This window comes from Pavona decussata, unplaced genomic scaffold (genome assembly GCF_977016875.1).
Source record: "Pavona decussata unplaced genomic scaffold, jaPavDecu1.1 SCAFFOLD_322, whole genome shotgun sequence".
Lineage (NCBI taxonomy): Eukaryota > Metazoa > Cnidaria > Anthozoa > Scleractinia > Agariciidae > Pavona > Pavona decussata.
This window is the reverse complement of record NW_028145712.1, coordinates 900,854-916,523: the sequence shown is the minus strand read 5'-3', so window position 1 is coordinate 916,523 and position 15,670 is coordinate 900,854. Positions and strand designations below refer to the sequence as shown.

At 38.3% G+C, this 15,670-nt stretch overlaps 1 protein-coding gene across 1 annotated transcript; it reads right to left on the bottom strand.

Annotated features, from left to right (window-relative positions):
• Positions 1-10,661: 10,661 nt before the first annotated feature.
• LOC146453837 (melanocyte-stimulating hormone receptor-like) lies at positions 10,662-12,466 on the bottom strand. Its single transcript, XM_085096208.1, has one exon. The coding sequence runs from the start codon at positions 12,210-12,212 to the stop codon at positions 11,286-11,288; it is 927 nt and encodes a 308-aa protein (XP_084952334.1). The 5' UTR covers positions 12,213-12,466; the 3' UTR covers positions 10,662-11,285.
• Positions 12,467-15,670: the final 3,204 nt, after the last annotated feature.

Genomic DNA, 15,670 nt, shown 5'->3' with positions numbered 1-15,670 from the left:
GCAGAAAACGCCACAAAAAAACAAAACATATTCAGTGCTATAAATGAATGTCAAATTGAATGTTTTCTTCGTATTCGAATAAACAAGAAATGAAAAAAATAAAATTAAGGGTAAAATAACGTCTCTAGGTCGGTTTATAATATAATAGGCGAGCAAAGATTGTCTTGAGCCGTTTAGCAGAAGTGTCTAGCAAGACTAACGAGGCCGCCTAAACCATAAACTGATAGCAATTAAAAATATGCAATCTGCCTTCTGATATCATGAATATAGACAACTTCTGCCTCAATGTGAAAATTTTGAGAAAAGTATTAATCAATTTGTGGAATACTTTTTTTCCGTTTTCGCCAGTCACGAGAACCGGTAAAGCAAAAACGATCGAAGAACATTCGAAGAAATTTTTTTGTACAGAAAAAAACAATCGCACATTGTTAATCCTAATGTTAAAAGGCGTTATCCTTTGAAAAGGTGTTATCCGCCTATTCATTTCGATATCAAAGTGTAAAGCTTCAGTACCTAAAATGTTGTAAGAAATTATTGTGTTATAGGGAGCTACAAGATTTAAAAATTCCCCAATACCATTAAACGTCCAATTTTAATTTTTCATGCGAATATCTTTGACAAATGTCACAAAAATCTATCGTATCTACATACCGTAATGATTCAATTTAGAACCATCCTTACAATAAGCGTCCCCTATCTAATAATAACCACCTCAGAATGTCTGCTTATCGCGAAATCGAGCACCCTATCTCAAAAGCAATCCTCGTACTGAAAAGAGCCCTTCCGCATATTAGCCCCCCTTGATGGTTAGTGACAGTACTGAAGCTATGGACAAAAATGACTATAAAAGCATATATCATTACGATCCTTTTCTGACTGCCTTGCTTTCCTGTTTTGTTTATTTGGTGTTACGCGCTCTCATTTGTTTATGCAAGCAAGAAATAAACACCCTCTCTTGAGCTCTAAAAATTAAACAAGCGCCACGGGTGGTATTCAGAATATTTACTCTCAGTACTACCAATCCACTTTAAGTAGACATGTTTCAGTTCTGGAAATCGAGAGCGATGTTTTTGTATGTTGTTATTTTTCTGTTCAAATTCTGTTTAAATTCAGCGCGGATATACAATTGAACTGAAGAAGCAAGGATGCAAACTACAAGGCATTATTTATTTTGTCAAAACAAAAGCAAAGTTTAAGTACGTCTAAACATAAGTAAATATTTTTTTAATAGGAGATTGGCGGCTTTAAATTCTAACATAAATGGTTTTATCCCTTTACACGCTTATAATTATGGCGCGTTTTTAGTGTCAAAATTCAAACTATCAATTCAAATATTCGATCCTTCAATTCAAATCTGCAATTGTTCGGTTCAAACATTCGATCCTTCAATTCAAATCTGCAATTGTTCGGTTCAAACTTTCGATCCTTCAATACAAACATTCAATCCTTCAGTGCAAATATGGAATGGGTCGATTCAAACATTCCATCATTCAATCCAAATATGGAATTGTTTGTTTCAAACATTCGATTCTTCAATCCAAACACCCTTTTCTTCAATCCAGAAATGCCATTCTTCAAGTTAAACATGCATTCATTGTATTGCCTGGCCTATCATTCAGTTCAAGCATGCACTTCGTCGATTCAAACATGCCATTTTTCAATTCAAACATTTGATCATTCAATCCAAACGTGTATTTCTTCAATCAAATCCTGAAACTCAAACACTACACCATAAATTCCGCGTTCAATTTCGATAGAAAATGCTGAAATCCTGCTGTTGAAACATTCTGCACTTTAATTTTAAGATATGAAATCCAGATTATAAATTCAAACATAGTCTCGATTCAAACATTCACTTCGGCGATTCAAACATTCACTTCGGCGATTCAAACATTCAGCTCAGCAGTCCAATCTTTCAGTTCCTCTCCAGTAGTCTGGAACCGAGGGGACTCTGTAAAAGAAGGATACGGACGGGCGGATGCGGACGGCGGATTAAATTTATTGGTTAATTGTCACCTTCTAGGAAATGCTAGCTTTGGCTTTTTTTTTAATTTTTTTTTTAATTTGAATTGATTTAATATTTTATTGTCAGTCAAACAGCGAAAACGCTATGGGATGTTTCTTCTCGTTTTTCAACCAAATCAGTCTGAGTTTGCAGTGGAACTCGGTACATTAGTCGACACACCATCCGGAAAAACAACAATTTCACATTATTCATGAACATTTACAGGATAATCTGATTAACAGGTAAAGTACTGTACGAGCTTTTGTTAGGCATTAAAGATTGGAAATCGTGGTTATTGTTCAAACAGACAGATCGATACAAGTTATTAAAAAATTATTTTAAGATTTCCCGGCGTAGGATTTCTGAACGTGTCATTTTCTTCCCTTTAAATTTGTACACAAGCGAAATTTTCCTTGCAATATGGGGGCTTTTTTTGATCGGGTTTTGCGTCTTTTCGGTTTTGATATTCATTGCGGATTTTGGTTTTTCTCATCTTGGAACATTCAGATTATTTTATCTGACAGAAAAACATGTTTTTTTCGGTCAGTTACTGGTTTTCCTCCGGTTGCCTCGGCGGCGGCCTTCAGTCCCCAGTCAGGTCAGGGGTCGTCTTCTCCGTGAACTTGGTACAGTCGAACCTCGATTATCCGGACTCGTTGGAACTTGAATAAAATGTCCGGATAATCGAAAATATGAATATTAATGAGACAGGAATGTAAAAAAAATGTAATAAAGAAAGCAGAATTTGTCTAACCAACCGGTTGATGCTTTGAAGCTTTCGCGATTGGTCGAACCAGGCCCCGGTTGTTCAAAGAGTGGATAACTTTATCCACCGGATAAGTCGCTATCCAGCGGAGCAAATGTACTCCAACTACCGGTAACGCCTTTTGGCAAGTTTTCCACACAATCCCATACTTAAATTTGACATATGTTTCTACTCTATTCATAAATTATAGGGCTATTGGGAAAATCTTGCACGCATCTCATCTGCTGGATAGCAACCGATCCAGTGAATAAAACTATCCGCTCTTTGAACAACTGGGGCCAGGCGTATAAGGTTTTGTCCAATTGCTCTGAGACGTTCGCAAATCTGACGCAGGGAAGTCTTTGGACGTCTTAAAATAATTTTTTAATAACTTGTATCGATCTGTCTGTTCGAACAATAACCACGATTTCCAATCTATAATACCTAACAAGAGCTCGTACAGTACTTTACCCGTTAATCAGATTATCCTGTGAATGTTCATGAATGTGAACGTGTTGTTTTGCCGGATGGTGTGTCGTACTTATGTACGGAGTTCCACTGCAAACTCAGACTGATTTGGTTAAAAAACGAGAAGAAACATTCCACAGCGTTTTCGCTGTTTGACTGACAATAAGATATAAAATTAATTCAAATTAAAAAAAATAAAAATAAAATTTAAAAAAAGCCAAAGCTAGCATTTCTTAGAAGGTGACAATTAACCAATAAATTTAACCGTATCAGCATCCTATTTTCTTCCACTTTTTCTTCTTTTTTTTTTTTTTAAAGCCCCACCCGCCGTCCGCCATCCGCCGTCCGCATCCGCCCGTCCGTATCCTTCCTTTACAGAGTCCCCTCGATTCCAGACTACTGGAGAGGAACTGAAAGTTTGGACTGCTGAGCTGAATGTTTGAATCGCCGAAGTGAATGTTTGAATCGCCGAAGTGAATGTTTGAATCGAGCCACTGCACAACTACATTGTGAGACTATGTTTGAATTTATAATCTGGATTTCATATCTTAAAATTAAAGTGCAGAATGTTTCAACAGCAGGATTTCAGCATTTCAATCGAAATTGAACGCGGAATTTATGGAGTAGTGTTTGAGTTTCAGGATTTGATTGAAGAAATACACGTTTGGATTGAATGATCAAATGTTTGAATTGAAAAATGGCATGTTTGAATCGACGAAATGCATGCTTGAACTGAATGATAGGCCAGGCAATACAATGAATGCATGTTTAACTTGAAGAATGGCATTTCTGGATTGAAGAAAAGGGTGTTTGGATTGAAGAATCGAATGTTTGAAACAAACAATTCCATATTTGGATTGAATGATGGAATGTTTGAATCGACCCATTCCATATTTGCACTGAAGGATTGAATGTTTGTATTGAAGGATCGAAAGTTTGAACCGAACAATTGCAGATTTGAATTGAAGGATCGAATGTTTGAATTGAAAGATTGAATGTTTGAATTGAAGGATCGAATGTTTGAATTGATAGTTTGAATTTTGACACTAAAAACGCGCCATATATAATTAACTTTCCTAACGAGACGCTAAATCGCAAATGAGGTGACACAAAAAGGGGTCTTGACTAATCATTCAGTGGCAAAATCAACTATCGTTTGTGCACGTCGGTAAACACCATATGTTGTTTTACAAACTTCAGATCTTCCATTGAGGTCCATTTAATTTGACTGTCCAATACTGTCGACCTGATACAATTTTTAAATCGCAATCGCTGCACCTGGCACACCTGGCGATTTTCGCCGATCGCGGCGATCGGCGTATAAAATCGCCAAGTGTGTCGCTGGAGGCTTAAGGGCATCACTTAAATGCAGACGGGTTGAGGAGATGAGGTGGTGTAGGAGGGGTGGGAAGGGTAGGAGACAAAACCAACTGGCTGTACGTCAGCATACAATGACGTGATCGTCTCAAGTTACACATGGTACTGAGACAATCATCTTACATATGGCAAATAACTGTTCCATGAAAAAGGAGCTTTTGAGGTTCTTGGATATTGAAACCTTTGGAGTGGTGCCTTAAAAGAATCCTGGTGGTGATCAGAAGCCTTGTTTAATAAGTCTCACTCGTTACAGTTATTGTCCACTAAACTGTTGCCAATTAATCTCAACGATATGCCTCCCAGGGGAACTGAAAAGCTTAGACGTTTCAGTAGGTGGCGAATGATGGAATGGACTCGGCGTGTTCTTGACGCCTTCTTAAGGTCAGTGAGTTGTAAAATCAGAGACGAGGTCTCTTGAAGAGAATGTGGTCGATCGTACTCAAAGAACACCTATTTTAAGTGTCATTTTGAATAGCTTAAAAACAGTTCAGCTTTATTAACAATAATCATACTGTGCCTGTAAACGCAATGCCGTGAAAACGCCCAGCAGCATGGCGCCAATATCCATTTTTATTATATGGCTGGCTCCGCGAGCGGGCAAGATGAGTCAAATCCTGCGCTGTGATTGGCTACCCGAGTGGGCAAGAAGGAGCTATCTTGCCCGCTCGGGATTACCCGTTGCCCGTCTTCTAGGCATTGAAAGTTTAATCCCGAGCAACAACGCAATCTTTTCTTCGATTTTCTCATTGTTCTGGGGGAAAATTCTCACTAAAATTTTCGGTCAACTCTCAATACCTAAAGTAAAGGAAAGAGAATGGAATAATCTTGGTGTAGTGAAAATTTTGTTTCAGCTACAATGGATGTGAGTTGAATCGGTGAGTTGCTCTGTGTGTAGAATGTTAAACTTATCGTCTCAAGTCGAGTACTAAATTGATCAGTTCTCTAGGTTTGCAATGACTTTATTTAAATCAGGGTAGTGATAGTTGCGTTAAGTGTTTAGAGCAGTTCAGAAAAGTGTTTTTCTCAAGTTCGCCGAGGAAGCTCACGTTTTAATTCATGATTAAGCCGCGTCTTGCTATTTGTAGTAAACAACACAAAAGTTTTGCCCAGTTTTCTGATTAATGGACTGTGACGCCTTGTCTTTCTCTCAGGAGTGGGAGACCCAGGAAGTGATAACTAGTTAAAATGGCCTCAAATCAGCCCAAAATAACAAACAGACAATAGGCAGTACACCTTAGAAGCAAGGTATGTCATTTTTATTAAGAACTTTCCAATTTTTTGTACCTCCTAAACCACTGATCGTAAATGTTCCCACACAAACTCTTATATTTGCGCTGTGACCACTATTACGCAAGATGACTGCACTGCTCACAGCTTGAGCTTGGGCAGCCTGTGGCCGGCTATGAAGAATTTCTTTCCGAGCAGAACAGTTTCACTTTCTGTTTTGTTTTTATTGTTGTAGTTTTAACTTGAAGAGAAAGCCATATAATAAATCCGTTATTGACCAAGCTTGTTCGGTCAAGATGGCTGGATATTGGCCTGGTTTTTTTTTTTTTGCTTTTTTATAAACGCAAAAAAGAACTTGGCCAATATCCAGCCATCTTGACCAAACAAGCTTGGTCAATAACGCATATGTACACCTTAGTGAAGAGAGACAATGTGGAGGAAAGTTTTTACCTTGTCTGATCACTAGACAACTACCAGTTGATCTGACGGCAAAGGCTTGTGTCAAACCACCCACATAAATATCAACGCAATAAGTTATAAGCCACCCAACGGGAACCAAATTTTGGCTGACACTTGTCAAACCGGTAAGAACACGGATATTTGGTTTTATCGGCCGAGTTGATAATGGTAAATTGGCCACCGTAAAGAAAATCAAGTGTTCACGTTTTAGGCATTAGCCCTTCGTCAGAGTGAATCTGAACCCGACTCCACTCTGATGAAGGGCTAACGCTCGAAACGTCAGCACTCGAATGTCTTTACGGTTGCCATATTACCATATCAGCCCGGCTGATAAAACCAAATACTCGTTTCCGCTCCCCACCGACGCAGTACCACAGTTTGTTTGAAAACTAACCTCCTCGTCTATTTCTTACAAACATGACTTGTCCGTTTCAACTATTAATTTTTAGCCAATTGCTTTGTTCTCCAGAATTGACGAAAAATGCATTCGAAAATTATGCAAACGGTGGCAAAGGGTCACCTAGTTGAATGGTTTTTCTTTTTCGTTCGATTTTTTGAAAGCCACAGGCAATGATCTCCCGATTGCTCTCATTACAAAATGACTTGTTGTGTTCGGTCCTATTCCACTAGCGCCTATACAAATAAAAGCCATGAATCGAACTTCAAAAAGTCGACGCCACATTTTGAAGTCGCTATCGTTTTTTCTTTCCCAGCCATTCCCAACCAAGTAAACTTGATCAGTTAGTTTCCGAGCGTAGGAATAGCCACTTCAAATAACAGCGAACTGACAATTTAGGCTGCCATTTATGCAAATATATCTGTTGGATTTTCACCGGCAAAGAGATTCTAAAACCAAATGAAAACTAGTGTTAAAAAAATCTTCTCCTAAGCCAAGTGTGTTATTTCTCCTTGACTCTCCACCTCTTCAGCCGGAAATATTCAACCATTCTCTGCCCTTAAGTCTCTGTGATGTGAAATATTTTCTTGACACAGCTGAAATGCAGTTTTGCCCTGCTGAACAAGAATTCCAATCAGAGACGATATCGAAGATTGCTCGAGTGGAAATACGCTGTCTCGGCGATTTCGGCACGGTTGCCAACGTCATTTGGTCTGCCAAAGTTCTGAAAACTGAACCATTGGTTTTAAGACCATTTTTCTACAAACACAGACCTTCTGTGCATTCTTTGCTTTTCGGATAACGTAGTCTTCAAATTATAGTGTAGCCTGAGTGCCTACGTTTTCTACTAAAACGTAACCAAGTTGGAATCCTGGCACTTTAACGGCTTATCCTGGGTCATCACCCATCGGAGTCGGGAACGCGACAGTCGGTCAGAAAAAACAAACGAACCACTCAGTTCATCTTACAACAGAACTATTCGAGTTTATAAGCCACAAGAATTGCATGGCAACTGTAGATTACTTCTTGAGTTTCCTCGAAATTGACTGGTTGTACGACTTGTTAGCTACCACTGTAATCAAAAAACTGAAGAGAGACATGGCACTATATGGAATTGAGAGAGAAATCGCGAATAAATCAACCCGGGTAATCAGCGTCAACAACAACTCAGAAGAATTTGCCTTCAAGTTTATTTATTCTTACTCGAGGATAAACCTTAAGCTTAAATGCCAATAATGCCAATCTATTGCGTACTGAAATTAAAAGCGATGTAGTTCCTCGCGAAGCGAGGGCCGAAGGCCCGAGCGTAGCGAGGTTAATAAATTTGTCGGGCCGAGCCGGCCCGAGCGGAGCTAAGCCGCGCGAATTCGAGCGAAAAATATATTTATATATATATATATGTTGATATATGTTTATATCTTTGAAGGTGTCCGCACAATGACGTCAGACTGTCTGGCGTCGTCTGGAGCAAAATTTGCATACATCGCAAAAAAATATGCGTGCATGATCAAATTTCAACTGCAATGTTCATCAATATTCACTGGATACAGAACCATCTCCCCAGAATCTTTTCCCTTTCTTTTAGAAATCTTTTTTGTGAAAGAGTGCATTAAAGAAATTACACGCTTTGTGGCCGCGGTAAATAATTTTCCGTGGGAAATAAATTCATCGAACACGACAGCGCTGCACGCCCGTTGTACATTACGTCGCGACAGAAATAGATTTTCAACCGCAAACTAGCCCGTGGAACTACGAAAACACTATGCTCATCAAAAAAAAACTCTTATGCGCCTTCTAATCTCCTCGTTTGATGCTACAATACGAGTAAAGAGGGCTTTCCACCCAGCCCCAGCTTCGCGAGGTTTTGCGAGTCACGTATTTCTAGTTTAGAAAATATAAACGAAGTAAAAACATTCCGTAAAATTAGGGGCATTAAATACGAGAAAATATACTCGACTCGATTTCTCTCCCACTTTCTCCAGTCGATACGAACAGTCAAGCAGAGCAGAGCAGCGCGTTGCATTGTGGTGTCCACAAAATTAACCACAATGCCTTGTCCCTTTGATCTTACCGCAACCACAATACTTTGCATTTTGCAAGAAAGGTGAACGAAAGGCCCCATACGTATATGTTTGTTCCGATTGCAGTGCTGCCTTGCTCGGTCGTTTTAAGTTCCCTCGCTGCGGCAGCAATAAGTCATCTCCTTAGTCTGATGGGAAGTAATTTTAGAATCTGGACTATTCGAAACTTATCATTCTAATGCTGTCTATTCCTTTTATCCCTATAAATTGAATCCTAGAAAACGTTACTGGTGGCTTGTATGATTGCATGACTGCGGTTTGACAAGTTAATACTGCCTGGCTTGTCTCAAGTCATAAGCCCATTTTTTCCCTTGCTAGCAGTTGGTAAGCATCGTTCTCAAAGCTCAAGGAGGTCATTTAAGACAGCTTTACCCTATCACGAAACTTTCACTTTTTTTGTTTTAATAAATGCAGGCAATAAGAATTCTGCTGTTTTTATTTGGTGACATTAACCTATTGCTGTGTTTACAATTGACTGTTTTACCGAGGTATTGGAGTTTACTTACCTAGGTAAACATTTTGCGTATGTAAACGCCAACTGATACCACGGTAATCACCGCCCGAGACAAGGTAAAAGTTCGATTAGCCCTGTGATCAGGCATGGTTACGGTCGGTAACAAAGGTCGAGATGACAGACATACATTCCGTGGTGTCCAGATTGCGTCAGTCTCATTCGATCACGTTTTCGCAACTTCATTTTCACGTTTGTTTTTTATCTACCTATTTGTCATGGCAAAAGACAAAGACATTAATCCTCACGACGACGAACAACTCGAGAGGTAAAGTTAACATCATTGAATTGCTTATTTGTTTGCCAAATGCGGACCAACCACTCGGATAATGTAATCGAACGTACGTCTAGATATCCTGAAGTTCTCTTTCCACCAATCTTTAACGAAACGTCCGTGCAAAAGGGTTTCAAACCAAATTTGGTTTCTCGGCCATGACCACACACGTCAAACGCACCTTGTCTTGCGGAGAGCAATAGGCCTTATCACGGTTTTCGACGCCATTTTGACGAGTAGGCAAACACGTCTGAAATAACAGTATGCAAATCCGATGACAAATAATTTTCAAAAAACAGCGCTTCTGGAAAATTCATGAATTGGAAACTTTTGGCACTAGGAAAACGATTTTAAGAAAAAAAAAATTGGAGGGATGTAACTGTGCCTGAAAGCGTCCAGTCGAGTTTTGAACTTTCCATACATTTGTCTGTATAGCGAACCAGCCGTGAACTGCTACTAAAAATAGTTCGCGGGAAAAAATGAAGGGAAATGTATGGAAAGTTCAAAACACGACTTGGCGCTTTCTGGCACAGCTACATCCCTCCAATTTTTTTCTTAAAATCCTTTCCCCAGTCCCAGAAGTTTCCAACTCATGATTTTTTCAGAAACGATGTTTTATGAAAATTATTTGACAACGGATTCCCATACAAACACTGTTATTTCAGACGTGTTTGCCTACTCGTCAAAATGGCGTCGAAAACCGTGATAAGGCCTATTTGGAGCAAAACAAATCGCTTTCGCCTCGACTTCTTGAGGTGCTGCAGAAGGAAAAGCCGCTGAAATCTTGAGACTTGCGTTTGCAGCTAAAGGACAAGAAAATGTAACGCGAGGACTACAAGAGCCACAGCTTCTGTTATAAACGCGGGCATTTTATGCATGGATTTTAGAATTTGTCGCCATTTCGATTTGATCGTGATCGTGATTGATGACAGGTTTACCTCGCTTATTTGAGCCAGTATAAACACTGTACAAATGTACCAAGGTTTAGTCAGTAAATGATTACCTCGGTAAATGCTCAAGTGTAAACACAGCATATGAGTCATTAAGTGTAATAATAATCTTAGTTTATTCATTAACAGGTTTGCAGCGAAGCTTGAAAGTTCGAGAACGGTTTTAACAGATGAAAATGTAACCTGATAAAAGTTGTTTTACTAGTTAGAACAAATTTCTCTACTGACTTTGTCTTCCTGTAGCTTTAAACTAAAACTCTCAATAACAATACATTAAAAATTCCATATTGCAGCTGACTCGAGGCAGAATCATTATTCATATTATTTTATTTACAATGTTATCCTGCCGTTCTGAAGAAAGACGGAAACATTGTTCTTGCTCTCAATTTGCCTTTATCAAGGCATCAGTGTACAAATGGTGTCAATTGATGTGCTTTTAAAATTTTTACTGATATCAACAATATTACTTTAAAAAGCCTATATTAGAGACCCTCCGTCATGAAGCGTTAATGGATAGTGACATGCACTGACATGCACTGACGCTGTCTGTCACTGTATGTCTGTTTATTTTTCAGCCCAAGATAATAACCTTTCAGATAATTACCTATGTATTACTTAAATAAAATCATCGTTTTTGGCCGCCTTCCATTAATCAGCAAATGTATTTCCTGGCTTTCCAAACTGACAATATATTAATGGTAGTTTGTAAAAATTCCTCTCTCTTCCGTTTAACCTTCTTGTCTTTTTTCTCTTCCGATTGCATAAAAATTCAACCTTAGTTGTCCCTACGTCTAGGTGATACCAATTATTTTCTTCACTGTGATTTTCACAATTTGACGAATTTCTCGATATCGCCAACAGTACACAAGGGGATTCAACGAAGAATTGAGAAGGGCCAAGAAATGTGTAGCGAAATATGGTGCCAAAAAAGAACTTCGAGAACCGCTAGTTTCATATAACATTAAGACGCAAAAATATGGAAGATAACAGATAACAAAAACAACATAAATAAACAGAGCATTAAAGGCGGACTTCTTCTCTCGGTGTAACTCCATTTCTTGACGATGTGCCTGTTGAAGTTGACTTTGTATTTGGTTCTGGTGATATCTCACAACTTTGTAAATACGAATATATGCCACGCTTGTCAAGAGAAATCCAATCCATCCTACAACCGCTGCTGCCATGCCAAAGTGCTTTGTAAGTGAAATGATTATGGAGGAAGCAACACCACTTGTCAGCCATAAAGACACCAAAGCGATAACGACCCGTCTTGAAGTGACAATTTCTTGATATCGCAGATGAAGAGAAACAGCGAGAAGTCTATCGACAGCAATGATGGTTATATGAAGAAACGATGCATAAGCGAGAAAAAACATTGGTAAATAACAAATTGTTAAAACTGCTGGACAGAGGAAGTCGAAGTCATAGCTTTCATTCACTGCCATCTTCAACATCACCGCCATTATGACACCGTGCATTAGCTGTGAAAACAGTCCAACAGCAAGATCTGAAAACGCGAGGCTTAGGAAAATCTGCTTCAAATTATCTGGCATCGATGAAGCTTTCCAAATGGCGTGAATAACAAGAAAATTTCCGAGAGTAGCCACGAGCGAGAGGATGAAGTTTAAAACACAAAGAGTGAACATGAATGTTGAATGCTGGTAAACGAGTTGTGCCAGTCGTTGTAACCTTTCATCGCAAAACTGGCCGGCAGGCATGGCGAATTAGAATCATTCAGAACGATCAGTCCCCTGATTCAAATTGAAGTACATATAATTATGAAGCCTGTTGTTAGCACCAATGCGTTACGTGGTTTTCGATAAGACGAGACTGAGGAAAATGTCATTCAGTTTGTTGGAATCATAATAACGGACAATATGACGGTAATAAGGCATTTGAAGGCTTTCGCTTAAAGGTTCAGTCTTAGCTTAAATTTTGCTCTGTGAATTTGAATTCGTTCAAACATAGAAAGTAGCAGGTGTTTTTTTTTTATAAAAGAGTTAAAGGCAAATTCGGCAGCTGTCGTGAATAACAATGGCTTCGACTTTGACGTTGTTAAGCTAATTAGGCTGTATTGACAAGGCACTATCATGAAACTCTAAATACATAGAGACAGACAAATAAAATAATACCACTGTTGTTTATCTCTTTATTTCTGAACGTAACACAGTTATCAAGTCACGAAATGAGTTCCCGCGCAAGTGATGCCTACGAAGACAGCTTAGTCTAAAATCAACCCTACAAATACCGGTTTAAATTAAACGTTAAATGTAGTAATGTTTATGTGAAATGCATAAGTGATTCACTAGCTAAACACACATACAGCTTAAACTTCCTGTCGCTTCAAACTAACGATCTCCAAGGTAAAGTCGGATAGGAGTTACGGGTAGTTGCGACTACCGCGTAGATGGGAGGAGCCAATGAGCCACGTACGGCAACCGAAAGTCAAATGTTTCCTTGGTTGGCGTGGTTTTGGTTTTTACCACGAACCGGAAAAGTTTTTGTTGATGACTGTGGTATTGACGTTACAAACGTAAATAAATAAAAATTTCGCCGTTAATTTCCTCTACAGATAAAGAAAAAAATTTTGCAAAATAGTGTATCTGTATATTAAAAGGAAAATCAATACACATAAATATATATGCAGAGAGAATATTTCGCAGTTATTGAAGTTTCATTAACGGCGAAGTTTTAACTCTGTGTAATAGTGTAGCCTGAATATTTCGCCATCATTGAAGTTTCATCAACGAAATTAAACTTAAGTAATTGCGAAATATTCAATCTATACTATTATACAGAGTGAAAACTTCGCCGTTCATGAAACTTTAGTAATTGCGAAATATTCAGCCTATACTATTATACAGAGTGAACATTTAATTTCGCCGTTAATGAATTTTTTAACTGCCAAATTTGGGTTTGTATTATACACAGTTTCTTAAGGTGGCCGAACACAGTTTGCGCGCGCTTTACAGATTCTGTTAGTGATGCTATTAAGCGCGCACTAGGGTTGTGGTAAACAAATTCTATCGATCCCTCGATTTTATACCAAATGGATCACAAAGGCGAGTTTTGCTCTTAAAATAACTCAGTTTCTCGTTTGTGAATCCTTCTTCATTTATCACCGAACAAAGAAAGCGAGTTCACGAAGAGCTAATTCTTTTTGCACGCTTTATATCTCTGCTGAGAAAACCTAATTAAAAGCCACGCATGCGCATTTGACCAAAAAATTGTGACTGGTTGTTTTAATGAAAATGAACTGTTTTCTAAGGAACCGCTCGTTAGAATTTCGTGAAATTTGACAAAACAGTCGTTCTCTAAAAGCGTAACTCGCCTACAAACAAAAACCAAAATCTAACAGAGGGTAACTTCAAAAAACGTTAAAGTGTAAAACCAACATTTACAGGAGATCTCTCTGTTAAAATTACATGAAAGGAGCGTCACCTTGTCAGAATTTTGTGGGTTTTTCTGGATACAAAAAATGGAAAAAATCTAACGAGTGCATTTTCTGAAAATTAAGAAAAACCATTATTTGTGGACGGCAAATAGCTTGCTGCGTTGCCATGGCAACGGCACCTTGCTCAACAAGAAGTATCAAAATTTATTCCTCCTTTGTTAATCTTGCACCATGCTAATTTCGGGTACCCAAAAGTACGTAGTTTTGAAATAATGTTTACTAACACCTGTATACTGGAAAACTGTGCGCGGCCACCTTAATTCCAAAATCTCATTTTTGTCTTTTATAGTATTATAATTGCAAATTTAATTTTCATATGTCAAAGTACCGAACCATACTTATGCACAGAAACTAGAACCATTTCTCTTTGGCTGCGGATGGCTAGGATAGAAATGGGTTGCAACTTGAAGAAAATTACAATTTTTCCAAGGTCTCCTGTGTTTCTTGGAGAAATGACTAAAAATTTATTATACTGAGTTTACTCTTGCTTGGAGAAATCATTTCGTACATAAATTATTTTCCTCCCGGTGCTCTAAGAGCAATCTTATTTTAGAGAAGAGGTTCTTTATCAAATATCTGAACAGTTTTTTACCAACATACGTATACAGCGAAAGCTCCGTGACAGTGCCCCTTTAACAAATTAAGTATTCCTCCCTTTCTCCTGGCGTGAGCTTGTGCTTCCTGTACAACTGTGGTCTCTTTTTGCACTGAAATTCGGTCAGAGTAATAGTTCGGTTTTTTTGTTGTCTTGCGTTGTTGATAACGCGAGCTTTTTTCGAAATCGAGCTTATTTGCTGACAGTTTGCAATATGCGTTTTACTTTTGGCCTGATGTAACACATTTCTTGGACCGCTATAAAACTTGCTATGAATTGTTATTTTGGGGGACGAATGGGAGTTTCATTTTACAACTTGCAAAAGGATCATATTGTGAACGAAATAATAAAAATAATAATAATAATAATAATTGTAATAATAATAATAATAATAATAATAATAATAATAATAATAATAATAATAATAATACACTACAGAACAAAAGGATCCTATTTAGGACGGTGCCTACTAATGCAGAAGTATTTTTGCGGAAAAAGTAGATTTTAGCAAGGGCTCTTGGAATCCAAAAAGAAAATTGAGGGTAACCACTCATTTTACAGAGATAATTAAGCAACAATAATCCAAAAAAGCAGTAAAATACAAAGCAATGTATGGCGTTTTTTTCCAAATTGAAGCCTTATTATCTCTGAAAAATGCATGGTTACCCCCAAGTTTCTTTTTGGATACCAAGAGCACTTGCTAAGTTCTTCTTTCTGCGCAGCATAGTTTTAAACCGCGCAAAAATATCCCTGTATTAGTAGGTATCTCGAGATGCACAGAACGTATGCGCAGTAACGAAAGTAGGCACCGTCCTTAACTGATGTTTAAAATGATTTCTCAGTTAAAGCTAATCAAAAGTTCTGACGTGATGACAACCCTCTAAGCCAAAGTAGAGTCTAGAGTTTAAGGTCGCCGAACACAGGTTTCCAGTATACAGGTGTTGACATTATTTGAAAACTGCGTACTTCTGAGTACTCGAAATTAGCATGATGCAAAATTAACTAAGAAGGAACAAAATTATGATATTTCTTGTTGGCAAGGTACCGTTGCCATGGGAACCCAGCAAGCTATTAACCGTCCACAAATAATGGGTGTCCTTAATTTTCAGAAAATGCACTCGTTAGAT

What these genes read in the sequence shown, in the direction of transcription:
- LOC146453837 (XM_085096208.1), bottom strand. Translation starts at nt 12,212, where the DNA reads ATGCCTGCCGGCCAGTTTTGCGATGAAAGGTTACAACGACTGGCACAA.